This window comes from Tachypleus tridentatus, chromosome 8, assembly GCF_004210375.1.
Source record: "Tachypleus tridentatus isolate NWPU-2018 chromosome 8, ASM421037v1, whole genome shotgun sequence".
In the NCBI taxonomy this organism is placed as follows: Eukaryota; Metazoa; Arthropoda; class Merostomata; order Xiphosura; family Limulidae; genus Tachypleus; species Tachypleus tridentatus.
In genome coordinates, this window is record NC_134832.1 from 142,411,234 (window position 1) to 142,427,790 (window position 16,557).

The 16,557-nt window shown below is 35.0% G+C and overlaps 1 protein-coding gene across 3 annotated transcripts in view; it reads right to left on the bottom strand.

Moving 5' to 3' along the window:
• The window catches only part of LOC143223636 (acid phosphatase type 7-like), a 50,192-nt gene extending 34,117 nt beyond the window's left edge, over positions 1–16,075 (bottom strand). For 2 of the 3 annotated variants that reach the window (XR_013012987.1, XM_076451838.1), the window contains exons 1-2: positions 15,754–16,075; positions 3,650–3,844 (exon numbers count right to left, since the gene is read on the bottom strand). Coding sequence is in view for 2 of the 3 variants with exons in the window: in XM_076451838.1 (XP_076307953.1) it covers positions 3,650–3,844; positions 15,754–15,874 (316 nt within the window). In the remaining variant the exon portion in view is untranslated. Of the gene's footprint in view, positions 1–3,649; positions 3,845–11,617; positions 11,746–15,753 lie in introns of all 3 variants that reach the window. The other variant, XM_076451839.1, reaches the window with a different exon arrangement.
• Between the last annotated feature and the right edge of the window lie 482 nt (positions 16,076–16,557).

Sequence of the window (16,557 nt, forward strand, 5' to 3'; positions counted from 1 at the left end):
TTGATTAGTTTCTCCTCTAAATCCCAAACTCAACCACTGGGAACTGACATTTATGCAGGGATAGGATACAGGATCCCAATCGAAAGAGTAAACTGCTTTGATGCTAATACAATTCATGTGTGAGTACACCATATCAACTGGTTCAGCACAAGATCCAAAACTCAACAATATGTGTAATAAATTATGGTAATTGGTTCAATTCTATATCCAAGAGAATAAAAAGAAGTGATTCTAACTTTATCCCATGAAAGCTTTTAATACTGCAATTTTAAGTATATCTGATACTAATTTATTCATCACTTTCTTCTAGCCTCACAAGATACTAGATGCAGTCAGTAAATCCACTGAAGCAGGGACATCAATGGTAGTAATAACTACTCAAAACTGAGTACATACTAAACTCAAACAAAAAGAAAAGGTACATAAAAAATTGCATAGCAAAAATTCCACTAAAATCAAAATATTCTGAAATTTGAGAGTAAAAACAAACACATCTTAACAGTAAGATGTCCAGGTGAGAAGTGATTAACAGATACATTATTAAAGAGGGTGTTAGTTAGGATACGGATAGTGTTGCATTCCTATTGGTGGCAGTGGCAGATTTAAGGTTGTGTAGGCCCAGGGGCTAATACTTTATGTGAGCCCTACATCCCATGTAATTTTACATAGAATAAAATTATTAATTAGCCCTGAGAATGAGCTGCTTCTAGCCCCTGCCTAAATACACCAATGACTGGTGGAGGGTTGCTGCTTGATCACTTGCATACAGATATATAGAAAGAAATGGGAGTTACAAGGCCAGTGGAGAAAAAATTTCTGCCAATAGAGAGCAATACTAATTGAGAAATATTTAGGGGAGGTAAAATATTGTATCAGAAGATAATTCATATGATAAGCTCTAATGAAAACACCTCAAAAGATCCAAATCTTTCTTTCTTACCATCAGGTATGAAGATCAGAATGATAGCAAATTAAACTGTTAAATAAAAGCTGAATATAGCAAGTGAAAAACCCTAATTCTTAATGAAAAAAGGAAAACATGAATGAATACAGAACTGCTAAAGAAAAGGATGAACATTTGTCATACACAAGGTTTTCAAAAAGAATACAGTGAATTAAAAATGTGCCATCCTCCTGTTAGTGAGGGGGTAGAGTCTAATGCTGATTGCATCACAGACTATTACAGTGCATGCTATTATGTACAGGGGTTGGAGTTTCATTCAAAGTCATAGTGCAAGCAAAAAAACTATTTTGGAAGTGTTACATGGTATTAGTATCATCCCTGAAGAGGTAAGAAAATGTTTCTGAGATACCAAGTATGATCAAGAACAAGTGAATATTTTACTGTTCCTGAAAATACTCAGGTATTACTTATTCCACATGAATATTATTATGGAATTATTCTAGTTTGTTAAACTGTTTTTAACCAAAAAAGTACTTAAAACAGATACTTTGTAATTTTGTAAGATATCTACGTATTTTAAAGATGGCTGGTACGGGTATTAAAATTTTAATTAAAATAATGTACAGAATAATAGACCTTCTTAGATCATCTTCAGATTAACAGACAGTTTGATACTAATCTAATATCTATTTGCCAAGCTCCTTACAGTCTTGTTCCTATTCTAACTCTAATTAATAAGACATGCCCAGCAACAATCAGTGGGTTTCTTGTTATCACAAGTTATTTAATATAACTCACAAAGAAAAAGAAAAATGGCTGTTGTAATTCCTACAAAGCACTGAAAAGTACCAGCTTTAGATAATGCACTTAAGGATTTTCTGCCAATCCCCATACATGAGCTAAAACACATCATTTTTTTACGTAAATATTCCTGTTTTGTTTTTCACTTTATTTACTCCCTCTGTGAGATGTTTCATTACTGCTGCTTTTTGTTCTCTCCCTTTTATGATATCACAGAATGCGACCTCATCAACTAATAGTTTTCTGATGTTAAGCACAATGCTATACATTAGGCTATCCTCTGCCCACCACAAATATTGAAACCCAGTTTATCAAGTTGTAAGTCTCTGCTGTGCCACTGGAGAACTGAACAACTAACTAGAAACAAAGCTCAGTTTGAAAATAAATACAAGCACTGTTCAAATATTATTGTATAAAAAAGATTTTTTAAAACATTTATATCAAAGTGGAGTAAATAAGTAGTCATTTGCCAAATGTTTAACTTGCAGGAGCTCCTGTAATGTTGAACAAAGGACTCAAACGAGACCTTTAGCAGATTTAGGATCTGAAAATGTTCATACACTTTCTCAAGACTTCTATTTTTGTTTGTGGTAAAATATCTGTGGTAAAATAGATCTGACTGAAAACTACAAAAATGTTCTTCTACAACACCAGGTAAGCTTAGGCACATAAGTACTTATTAATTATTGATGAGAAACTGTATTTATCAGAAGCAAGTTGACTTAGACAAAGAACATTACTTGTAAAAGTAGTATTACACAGTCTGACAAAGGTAATGGTAACATCATTTTGAAAGATCAAGTCTTAGGTCACCAACAAATCTAATGAATATAAGTTAAATTTCATTGGATACATAACACAAACCTTTCTTATTACATACGTGTGGAATTCATATTGCCCAACGACCTGGATGACAAATTTTGTCCAAGGGACAACAAATTTTACTATTATACATTGCTGGTTGGACATGTAGTTTTTTCATATAATTTGTTCTACTTATAGAAAAAAACACTCCAGGTAGGTTTCTACTAAGCCATACAAGTTTCTTAAAATTATAAACTGTAGAAGTCTAGCACATACACACCAACATTTAAAAAATGTACAGCTCTAAACCTCAAACTCAAAATTACATGCACAAATATGGATATCCCTTTAATTCACAAGCCCTCAGTCATAAACACAGTAACAAACATATTTAAATTGATGGGATAATATTATTACATTGCTTTTAATTACACCAGATGGCCAATTGAGGTTGATTGCCAACTCTAGGAAAAATATGTAACATAATAAAATTAACAAAAACATAAAATTATTATACATGTATTAAAAACAGATCTTACTTCATAATGAGCTGTAAAAAATTCATGACTAAATGTTAAATACATAAATAAGTGCACATTACGAGCTTCTGATGCAAAACACAGTATCAGTCATTTCCAAGAAAGCTGAGGTGCTGCTGGCCTTATATTGATTGTGTTCACTTTAAATAACAGCAGAATCCTTAAAAGTTATACTATATACTTACTTGTATACACTTTGTGGGATGGAAAGAGGACAAGTAAGTTTTTCTAGCATTTTATCTCTCAGAAAGAAACTATTTTCAAAAATGTCACAGTTGTAGAGCAAAAAAAAATGGAATGCTAAAGCAAAACATTTTCAATGTTATTTTTTCTAAACAGAATCTCACAAGTAAAAGTATGGACGTTTAAAAAATAACAAATCATAAAATACTAAATAAAAAAAATATCTACCATAACTGGATATTTTAAATATTTTATACTAAATTTAATACAGTTTTGTTAAGTATTTATGGTGTAAAACAAAAGAAAATATTAAGGGATATATCAGTGATACCATTTTCGTTCATAAACAGTTACAACAAATAAACATTAAAAGACTGATATGGAATACTAAGAGATATACTCTGAAAACGACACTTACGGTACGTCATTCCTGGTTTCAAATTATCAAGGATAACTCTATGAATGTAGAGTCGTCGCTTTAGAGGTCCACCATCAGTAAACATGATGCTGCTGCCCTTGGCAACTTGAGTTAGCTTGATTTTTCCATATTCTACCATGCTTGTATTTGTAGGATTCATTGTCACCCATGTCACTATCATCTGACTTGGACTAACTTTCAAAATAATAAAAATAACAATTAATCTTAAAAAACATATGTTTAGATAAAAAAATTTCATGATCAATTATTGTACAAACATTGAAAAAAATTCTGGATTATTTTTCAAAATGTGTACAAACCTGATATTTATTTTATTTGTTTAACACATTAATGTGTTATTTTTTTATTAAAATATGATCATAATTTAAACCTGCCCTCTAGTTTCCTGCAAAAATTCACCTGCTAAAATATAATTTAGATTTTTATTTCCTTTTTGCAATTCTTTAAATGAAAAAATTTAACAAAATTATCAATGTAACCTCAAAAGCTTAATACATTTTCAGAAATGACAAAAGTAAGCATTTTCCTGAACTGAAAATGTATTTCTGATATATGCTTATCACCTTCCCACAAAAGGCTTTCTTCCTTTGTGCTGCCCTCTATTGGTGCACATTTTTGTTTGCCACTGGCCTTGTTCCTCCCACTTATTACTACATACTAACATGCAAATGACCATGCAGCAACCCTCTACCAATAGGAGTGCAACACTACCTTTTCATAACTAGTGCCCTCTATAATCATGCATATATTAATCACTTCAAGGTTGATCATAACTAACCAAACTAATTCACACTAGAATTGGGAAGCTGTCTGTCCTGTGAAAGTGGGTTTTCTCGGGGCACTCCCATTTCCCCCCACAGCCAAATCTTAGGCATTGGACCTTTAGATCCCAGCCAAGGCAATTTTATTGCCATGCCTTGAATTGGGTCATTTCGCATTTATGTTCATATTTACTTTGACATCTGCTTTTCAGGATCTGGTCTGGCTGGTTTCCCCAGTGCTACCTTTGTCTTGCTCATCAATATTATGACCAACCTAACTCCTTCACCCAAAAAAACAGAATCAAAATAAAAGAAAAACAAAAACCCCCTGCTAATTTCAATAATCTTTCATGAAAGGGGACGAAGAGAAACCACAACGTTCCTGATCATCCCAGTTGAGAGAGAATTCTTCAGATTTCTCTCTCTCTAAACTAAACCCCTGCCACATTAGTTCGCAGTTTACCAGGATTGGGGAAAACATGAGAGGAAGTAAGTATCTGTTGGAAATACATTTTTAGTTAAAGAAAATATAAAATTCTGATATGATATTTTACCTCAAAAAAGCTAGAGTCCCACACTGAACTGGCAAGAAGATGATTATTCTCTAGGAAGCACCAAAAGGAAGATCATGAGGTATGATAAAAAATTAAAAACAACACATCAGAAGGAGAACACACTACTTCTAGTATTCTCTTTCCTCTCTAGTTATGTGTTAAAGGTGGGAAGTTGGATGGGTTCCATTAAAAACACAGAAATAATAAGACATCTCTGGTGGAAAGTGACCAGGATGTGACAAACCATAAATGAGAGTATATCTTCAATCAACACTTGGCAGCATATGGTTGGCAGTGGGAAGAGATTTCTCTACATTTCACCTCACAAATGTGTACAAAAACAGAACAGAAGCCCCCATACCAAGAATCCATTTCTGCAGGTGCACATCTCCAATAAAGTGAACACTACTTTTTACCAGGAATCGATATCCAATAGATGGTAAGAAGGAGAAGAGCATAGACGAGTACTCCCCTCTAGTCCAAAGTCTGAGAGCACTGGGAAAGTGGTCAATCAGCCCATGACAGGAGGGTAGTACCCAGCATTATACAAGTGTATCATCCATCTACAACCAGTACTAAATCCTCCAGGAATCAACATCAAGTGAACAACAGAAAGAGGGACCACAATTTTGGGGTTGCATCTCCAATCCAAAACCTGGTGGCATTGAGAATTTACCCTCCTGTCCACAGTAGAAGAGTACCAGCCAAATATGTGAGAATTTTGTAGCTGGACCATCTGCAACCAACATCCAATCTATGAAAACTGACATCCGGAGGATGGTAGAAAGTAGGAAGTCTTAGCCAGAGGGGCAATCTGCATTTTTCTTTTGGTTATATTTAGCAGACTGTTATATCCAGAACCTAGAAAAGTTTGGAATTTACATCAGGTCTGCTGTAGTACAAGAAGGAAACACTAGGGATTATAAGAGATGGACAGCTATCCATATCTGCTTTACTCATGTTATTCCACAAGTGTAAGGTCCAGGACAAACATAATTATGAAGCAAAAACTGTGAGATGCACCAATGAAATGTACAATGGAACACCCCATCTCACCAGTGGTAATAAAACGATCTTCTGATGTGTTATTTCCAATTTTTATCTACATTTTATGTCAAGGCATAGAGGATATACTGGGCAGAATTAATCAACCAACACCTTGCAGCACTGGGTTGGTTGTTTGATATGGTGTCTTATGGCACAAAGCAGCTAGGCTATCTGCACCAAACATCTTGTAAAAAGTTAAAATTAAAGTAATATTATTAAAATTCATAAAAGGATATAAAGGTAAAAGAAAACAAAGTTTAAAAAATATATACAGCATTAAAACCAATTTTTACATCTAGCCTACAGTGGTAAAAGAAAAAAACTACAGTACTACAAGTTGTAAAGGACTTTCTGTAGCATAATTGTAATTATAACTTGCCAGGAAGACTAACAGGTAAGCACAAAAACCACCATCAGTCACCTGAAGTTGGCCTTTCCAGTCCTGGTTCCTAGTTATTTGACGTTATGGCCATTTTCAAAAAGTAAAGTAATAAAAGTTTTAAAAGACTTGTAGCAAAATTTTAATAATAACTCACCAGGATGACTAACAGGTAGTTCAAACAGCAGCATTAGTCACTTGAAGTTGGCCTTTCCAGTCCTGGTTAAAAGTTATTTAATGTTACAGCCATTTTCTAATTTCAAATCAAACTAGATGGATTGTGACTCTTAAAAAGGAATCACATTAAAAAAAAACATCTAATGTATAAATTAAAAAAAAACTTAAATGGCATTAAAAAGATTAATGGCCTTTAAAAACCTAAACACATTTTCAAGGTGGACAGTGTCACCATCACCAATAACACTGTCTAACGTTATGAACAAATCTTGGGACAGAACGTATTTACAATGATGCTGTCGTTGAGAGTCATAACAACGGCAAGAAAATAGCGTGGCTCACTGTGACCTGAGTGTTACACAGACTACACATTGGTGCATCAGTTCCATATAAAAGAAAGTTATGAGTTAAAAAAATGTGGCCAATGCATAGTCTAGTTAGAACAAATTCCTCCTTCCGATCCTCACCGAAGCGAGATGGCCAAAGTCCAATATAGGGTTTTATTTGGAAAAGCTTGTTTTCTCGTTGCTCATTCCAAGTCAACTGCCAGCTGGCATGGAGCTGAACCTTGAATACAGGACCATAGTCCATGCATGGAACAGGCACAGCGGTAATAGTGCCAGAGCAGCCCAGTATCCAGAAACACTGGATACAAGTAGATGTTAAAGAGAAATAGACCATTCGGTTTTGAATATTAGTGAAAACAGGGTGTGAACTAACATGATGTAATTCCAAGACCAGTAGGGAACAAAGTGAGTCAGTATAAATAGTGCAGTTTGAGAATTGCTTAGATTCTATGTGGTCCAGGATCAAGAGAAATGGTGTACAGTTCAGCAGTAAACACAGAAGCTGCAGAGGGGATTCTGCATGCAACAACCAAACCACAACAAACCATGGCACAGCCCACACAGTCACCAGATTTTGAACCATCTGTATAAATAGGAATGACTTAAAGACAGGTTACATTTGGGGACTGTAAGTAGCCATGGTGGGATGGGCTAACCAGTGGATACAGCAATGTAATCCAAGGACAGACCCAATTTATACAACAGCGCCTGGATACAAAAGTGAAAAGGAGCAATGGCAGATAGTCTGTTCTAAAAAAGTATGGCCCACCGAGGAAGGAAAACACAACCCCAGGTAGGATTATTTGGTAAAGAACAAAGTTTCAAAGCATATGGTAAAGACAGTTGTAAACGGCAGAGGTGCAAAGAAGGTTGATGAGACTATGTATAAGGTTGGAACTGGAGAAGTATTGAAAACCCTAGTGCAAAGCCAAAGTCCTTGATGATGAGTGGTGTCCACCATCTTTAAGGCCAAGGTTCTGGTAGAACCATAGACCAGTGATCCATAGTCCAGTTTCGATCAAATAAGAGCATGATATATCTTTAACATAGAACATCGATCTGCTCTCCAAGTGGTGAAAGAGAGAACACGGAGGATATTCAATGCTCTTGTACATTTGACCTGTAGCAGCTTGATGTATGGTGTAAAGGCCAGCTTACGGTCAAATATAAGCCCCAAGAACTTTATCACAGGGACCACAGGCAGCACAATTTCACTGATACAGAATTCAGAATCAGGATGAATACCACGTTAGCAGCAAAAGTGCATTCAAACAGTTTTAGAGAGAGAGAGAGTTAAAGCCGATTCCTGTGGTCCACTGCAGTAAATGACTGATGATAGTCTGTAGCTGCTGCTCAACATACCTTATGTTCGACGACTGACATGAGATGTGAAAGTTGTTGACATAGAGTGAGGAGTTGTTCAGTGATAGCATTACTCTTTATACTGAAAAGTGTCACACTCAAAACACAACCCTGAGGGACTCCAAGTTCACTGCAGAAGAAAAACGGGAAAGTGTCGAACCCACACAAAATTGGAATCTCCTGTCCATTAAAAGTTTTCAATAAAAATGGGCAAAAAGCCACATAACCCATATATATGGAGGTCTTGCAAAATGCCATACCTTCATGTTGTATCATAAGCCTTCTCAATGTCAAAGAATATTGATACAAGATGTTGTCATTTGAGAAAGGCTTCTCTGAATGATGTTTCAAATCAAATCAGGTGGTCCACAGTGGAGCGCTGTCATCGGAACCCACACTGGGTAGCCGATAGGAGGTTCTTTGATTCAAGGAACCAAACAAGACAAGCATTAACCATCCTCTCTAAGGTCTTACAGAGACAGCTTGTCAAGGCAATCTGATGGTGGTTTGAAGGAATCTTGGAATCCTTCCCTGGCTTAGAGAAAGGTAGAACAATAACCTTGTGCTAGGCATCAGGAAAAACATTCTCCTTCCAGATCTGGTTAAAAACAATCAGAAGAATAGCAAAAGAAGCAGGAGAAAGAAGGTGCAGCATTTCATAGCGTACATCATCAGGTCCAACCAATGTACTGCCAGACCAATGAAGGGCCAGTTTGAGTTCCACCAGTGTATAGGGACGATTATAACCATAGAGACAATCAGCTCCAAAGGAAAGGGGTGATCACTCTGCCCAAATCATGATTGCTTATAAGGTGGCAAAAGAAGCAGAAGTGGTAGATACCCAGCAAAAGCTTTCACCTAGTGTATCGGCGATGCTCTGGTTATCAGCTACTTCCTGGCCATCAGAGAGCAAAAACAAGAGGGGGGCAGAGTTATATTGCCCACTGACCTTCAAATCTTGTCCCATATGACTTTGGAACTGGTGGTAGAAGATATGCTGGTTGTGAACTTGATCCAATATTCCTTCTGGTTTTGACATCTTATCCACGAAGCATGTGTACAGGCCTACTGGAAAGTGATGCGGTTCGAGAGTGTGGGATATCTATGGAAAATATCCCAGGCCTGTTTTTTAGCCTTCCATGCCATGTGGCAGGCAGGATTCCACCATGTACAAGGATATAGTAGAAAACATGTCAAGAATTTAGGAATACACTGAGCAACTGCTTGTAAATACATTCAGTTGCTGCTGCCACACAGTCATCTATTGATATCTTACAGACAATGGGAGGATCGAGTTCTGCAAGAGCAGTGAAAGAGGGCCAGTTTGCATGATCCAGCTTCCACTGGGGCAAGTAGGTCAGATGGCATCAACCACGGCCAGTTTCTCTCAAGATTATAGGAAAATTATCACTGTCTCATGGATTATTGTCAACCTTCCATGAAAAATGAGATAAGAGTGAAGGGGAGCAAACTGAGAGATCAATAGCAGTAAAGTACTGACCAGGTGCATGGAAATGAGTAGAAGAACCAGCATTGAAAAGAGAAAGGTTGTGATCAGAGAGCATTCATTTTACAGAGTGACTCCTCCTATCAATATCAGCACTTTCCCAGAGGGAATAATGCTCATTAAAGTCCCCCAGTATGAAAAAGAGAGATGGCAACTGTTAAATGAGAGCATCAAGGTCTGATTGATCATATGTCTCTCCAGGCATCAGGTACAGAGAACAAACAGTGATGGTATGACCCAAGGAAACACTGATGGCTACAGCATCCAAGGTGTGTTGAGTGACAAAGACAGGGTGGGCACATGCTGATCAACCAATAGTGCCACCAATCCATCACACAACCTGTCATTTCTGTAGGCTGAGAACATGGTGGACCAACCAATTGACCCAAGCACATGCTGATCAACCAATAGTGCCACCAATCCATCACACAACCTGTCATTTCTGTACAGTGCAGATTTAAGTGTAGTATACCTGGTCAAGCAACAGAGTGGGATACAGATAAGTGATAAAGGCCCCTGTAAAGAAAAATGGTGTGCTTACCTCCACAGATAAATAAACACAACACCATGATACCCTTTGCCCCAAGGGAAGATTAAAATGTGTAGCTATGGGAGCATGGTAAGGTTGTAGATCTGATGGAAAAAAAACATGAAAAGGCAACCATCATCAAGAAAAGAGGAAGAAAACACTAAGTTAATGACCTGCCAAATTCTACACAGAATGACAATGGTAAAATGTCACAGGAGAAGTGAAGACTTCACAGAAGAAACAAACAAATTTTGAAACCAGAGAAGGAAGCAATACATGTCACATACCCTTCAAAGAACCCTGACTAGACAAAGGAGATGGTAGGATTGGTTCTTTCTAGAAGGGCAGGAGGAAACATACAAAATGGGAGAAAAGTACAGAACATAATACTTGAATAACAAATCCAGCAAGGGGAAAAAGAGACTGAGCAAGTCTCCTGAAATGAAATATGGCTGAGAGACATAATCAGGAGGAGGGTAAAGGCTGTCCAAATCCAAAGCTAAATTATCAATATATTATGCTTGTAGCATGACAGTGGTCAGCTCCTGAAAGACCAGACCATCACTTTGTGGGCTGAAAACAGTAGTGTTAAATGTGGTCAGAAATTCTTTTGCCACAATTACAGCAGTCACAGTCATGATCACCAAAATATGTAATTGTATAATTCTTGAAAGTGAAAGAAGACAAAATAAATCTCAACTCACAAAAAGAGAACAAAAATATAAAATAACAAACTAACTAAAGGAGAAATTCAGGAAAGAAAGGAGATGTAGATTAGTTAATTAAACTGTGAGTGAAAAGTGTCTAAATAGTAGGATTGCCAATCAAGAAATGATTAAGATGTGCATAATAATAGAGGGCACTATTTACAAAATGCTTAGTGTCACACTCCTGTTGATGGAGGAATCCTACATGATCACTTGCATAGTAGTATGTACTAATAAGTGAGAGTAACAAGGCTAGTGGTGGAAAAACATTTGCACAGATACAGTATGGGAGAAATTGCAAAAATATCATATCAGATGAAAAACTTGCAAGATGACATTTTGTTGTGTTACTTGTACTGCATAATACTATTATCTCACTAAATTCAAAGGTTCAAACCCTTGAATAATTTCACAACTTGTGGAGCCGTCAGCTCATTTATTATCTGGGAATCAGTTTAGTCAGGCTTTTTTATTCCTATTATCTCTTTTGGAGTATTAATTTTCACAAATACTGTTATTAGTGGCTTTGAGTTATTTACTTTCTTAAGGATAGTTTATTTGAAGATGAGCTACATACATGGGTCAGATATGATCTTCACTGTTTTTCTTATGTTGAATCTTTGTTCAGAAAGATTATACATGATTTGGCCATTTCAGATGTAAGTGAACAAAAAATTGTCTTCTCAGCAGTGTTTCCACAACTCACTACAATGAATAACCTGAGAGTTGATGTTACCATGGTTTAAAATTGCACACATCATACTATTCATCCTCTTATACCACTTTATATTGACCTTTTCAGGATTAACTCAACTTAAATGATCCTTGATATCTTTAGTTAATGGTTCTTCTGGAACATTAATTGGACAATGAACCAACTAAAGATTGACAGAAGTAATGTTAAATCACTTGTGCAAATTTAATACCAATGTTCATATTTACAAACTTTATTTATAATACACTACAGATTAAGATCCATAAAAAGGTAATAAACTTAAAAACTACAACAGGATGTCTAATGTATCTTCAAAAGTATATTTTTCAAATGAGGGGCACATAAAAATAACATTTTGAATCTATTTTGTCTGCCTCACATAAGTCCCCAATAGTCTTTTCATTCAATGCCACAACCTATCAACTGAACAACACACAAGTCACTATTTTACTCAATAAACTATTATTATTGTTTTATTAAGCTGTAAATGAACAGTTAATCTCCTTTCTAAAATAATGAACAGTTAATCTCCTTTCTAAAATTACTTTTATTCACCTTCAATTACACTTATACAAATGTTAAGACAACTAGGGGTTCTTTCTTGAATTCCACAGACAACTGGTTTTTGCACAATAGGACTGTACCCAAGATAATATTTTCCTAAGGATTTTGAAGGAAGTTAAAGCCTGGATAGATGAGCCACTTATTACTATTTTTTGTCAGTCCTTGAATAGTGAACAGGTACCAGAGGACTGGGATTTAGCTAATGTCACTCCTCTTTTTAAGGGAATTGATAAAAATTGTCCAAGTAATTACAGGCCCCTTTGCCTTACATTATTTGTGGAAAGTCTGTTAAAATATGTTTTACAAAGTTATTTAATAAAGTTTAGAATGTTATAGGATAATCAACATGGTTTCCCTAAGAGAAAACCTTGTCTTACAAATATTTTGACATTTGTAGAAAAGTTTACTGCTTATGTTGTAGATGAATGTAAGTGAAGGAGAGAAAAGTTAGCAACTTGGATAGAAGAATGGTTGGATCAAAAGCAGACAACTGTTGCAAATGAGCTTCAGTTAAACTGGATTAATGTCATAACTGGGGTACCTCATTGCTCGGTCTTCAAACATTTGTCCTTTTTTATTTGCATCATTGGCATATATGAAGTAATAGTCAATAAAGTACTTGAATTTACAGATTATATTCAAGTCTTGGGTGTTTCTAGCTGTGCAAGAGGATGCTGTTTATTTGCAAAATGATTTAATATATAAATATAAAATGGATGTTAATTAAATAGGCAAGGTAATTCATATGGGTTATCATAATCTCAATTACAAGTATAATTTGGATGGGAATAACTTTAACAGTATCATAAAAACAAAAAGACCTTGGTGTAATAGTCAATCAATCTCCTAAGACATCAATCAATGTGTCGTTGGCAGTGGTAAGAGAAATAGGATTTTAGGTTGCATCTACAGAAATATAAAATACAAGTCTAAAAAGGTTATTTCATTGTACAAGTCAATAGTTAGGTTTGGAATATTGTGTTCAGTCTTGGGCTCCTTACCCTAGGAAAGACTGAATTGTTGGTAAAGGTTCAAAGAAGGGTTACTAAAATGGTGCATAGAATAGATGGAGTTGTTATATAAGTAGAGGCTAAAATCTCAAACTGTTTACTCTTGAAAAAAGAAGTGTTAGAGGAGATCTGATTGATGTGTTTAAGATTGTAAATGGGATTAACAGTGTTGATGTATCATCTTACTCATATTTAACAGTGAGAACAGTAGGACTAGGGGACACAAATATATATTTTGGTAGGTTAGGAGTCATCTTCCCCTGAGACAATTTCATTTTCCTAACTGAGTGGTTGACCTTCAGAAGGGGTTGCCTTCAAATGTTGTAAAGCAAGTACATTTAAACAAGTTCAAGAAAAATATTGGTATGTATATGAATGATAAAGACTGGCTTTAAGAGTGTTTTTATAATTATTTTAATTTATTTTACAGGATGGAACAGCCTAGATAGACCAATAGACCCCATGGTTGCCCCAAAACATTATGTTAAGAGCAAATAAAACCAAAATTTAGAGCAATAAATATTTTTATTTCTTACTTTTGAAGTTCACAGTCATGTTCTATCACAGCTTACAGAGTGTATAACTCTTCTCTTAATTCATTACTTTCACACATTTTTCTGATGCAATGACAGTACAGATTGCAACATTAAGTGTCCCTTTGTGAAATCATTTAATATCTACTGACTAATGGACAACACATGTATATAGTGGTATGAATGGTTAAAACAGATAACTCCTCCAGAGGACTTGGTTCTCCTATCAGAGAAATTAATTTGGAGTTAACAGGGCATGGCTGATATTTCATATTCCTGGCACTTTGTAATTTAAATAAAATTCATAGTCTAGAGATTAAGATTACATAAGGGCTGTCTGTTCATAGCTGTTTCTAATCTTCAACAAAGAGACTAATAGAAAGAGAGCTAGTCAACAGCTTGTATTGTTACCTTAAAGGTTACTGTGGTCCAAATGAACAACAGCATTTAACTTTGTGAAATACAAAATCCATTTTTTATTTTTGAAGAATATTACTTGTTGCACAGAAAATAAAAAAACGGTGAAATTGGAAACTGAGATTTTCATAAAGCATTCACTAAGGTTCCATACAGAAGATCACCTAAAAGAATCACAACAGAAGTGGGAGAAAGATTAATTAACAAGACTGTAGATTTGCTAGATGAGAGGATGTGTAATGCTGCTATTAATGGAATCCAGTGAAACTATACTCTTCTAACCAGTGGAGTACCTCAGAGTTCTTGAGCCTTTGCTTTCTCTTGTTTGTATTAATAATACTGATATGGTTACAATTAGAAGTTACTAAAATAAGTACAAAATTTTAAACTCCTGGGTATTTCTGACTGTATTGAGAATATTGAAGTACCTAACTACAACACAACTACGATGAATTGGTAAGTTAGACAAACGTCTCACAAGTTATATTTACTTATAGTAAATGTAAGGTTATTAAACTGGATTATCATTAATTTGGATCACATGTTTTTCATAACATAACAGGCAGACAACATGGATCTTAGTCACTGGCTGTCAACAAATCCTTCCACATTCAAAAAAATGAGAAGTTGAAGTTAACTTGCCACTCCAATCCCACTAGAATCATTAAACTATACATTTAAGCCTGATAAAATGACAAAGGACCATGAGGAAATAAGACAGGCATGTATCTTACCTAAAAAATAATTTAACCTTATCTGTCACAAAGAAACAGGCACAGAGGAACCAAAGCAAAATATATGATGTTGTAGTTGATTTAGGCTTTACAGTACTTCTTTTTATAATTTAAACAAAATATACTGAGCTTCAACTACAAATTTAACTCAAAATGATACATAAATTTCTTTAGTTTATGACAGTTTAAACTTATGGTAAAGATTTATTATATAAACTAAATGATTTAATACCTACATCATGTAATCAAATCTATATTCTACTTTACTTCAGTATCTTAAGTAAAATCGTGCATCAATATTTCGCCTTATAACCTAAATAATAAGTTTTTTTCAGGTCCAGCTAATGTCATAAAATTAAACCAGTTCACTTTCATTACTATAATTCGTTCAACTGTGTCTGAACAATTATACAAAATACTTCTCACAGAATTTCAGACTGTGACCATAATTGTGAATTGTCAACTTACAAATTCTTATTAATTATGAAGAATTATACTTTTACCGTTTTTGTTTTAGAGGTCGCAAATCAGCATTTTCATAAGCTTATATATATACAGATATATATAATTTAATTATAATGAAAGATTGTAATTTCGTTTTTCCAAATTGTTTTAAGATTTTGTTATTGATATTCATTGTTACTATGCAACTGATAAGTTACTTACATCTTGAACAGTTATACTGGCAATAAGTTATGTATGTGTGTGTGTTTGAAAAAACAACTTATGGTTAAGCTTACCTCCATAAGATATGTGAATCTGTTCCGGTTGTGTTTGATCTTCACATTTTGTGCCATGCGATAAAAAACATACACTCAAACCTAAAAAAACTACATACGTTAAAATCGCCATATCATTCATCCAGAAACACGTATAATTTTAAACCACACTCCCTTAAAAACCAGAGTACAACTCCAAGATTCTTTACGAAACTTTAATAGTCGAATTTGTCACCTGATAATGATAAGGTGAAATAACCGTAATACAGAAAACGACAAATACAAACGCCAACGACAGTTTTTATTTACATTATGTATTTGTTTTAATGGTTTGGCATGGCCAAGCGCGTAAAGCGTACGACTCGTAATCCGAGGGTCGCGGGTTGGCGCCCGCGTCGCGCTAAACATGCTCGCCTTCCCAGCCGTGGGGGCGTATAGTGTGACGGTCAATCCCACTATTCGTTGGTAAAAGAGTAGCCCAAGAGTTGACGGTGGGTGATGATGACTAGTTGCCTTCCCTCTAGTCTTACACTGCTAAATTAGAGACGGCTAGCGCAAATAGCCCTCCAGTAGCTTTGTGCGAAATTCAAAAACACACAAAACAATTTGTTTTAATTTCTATCTTAGAAATAAATAACTGTTTATTACTATTCAAATAATTAACTATTTTTAGCAGGTAGCTGAATTATGACGTATAAAAAATAAAACAATGTTTATATATATAAATATAATTTCCAGCCAATTAAAAAAATACTGGAAAAAAATATCATGGTCATGTGTACTTATAAAATATATTTATCTATATTTATTTTAGGTTTCTCTCTA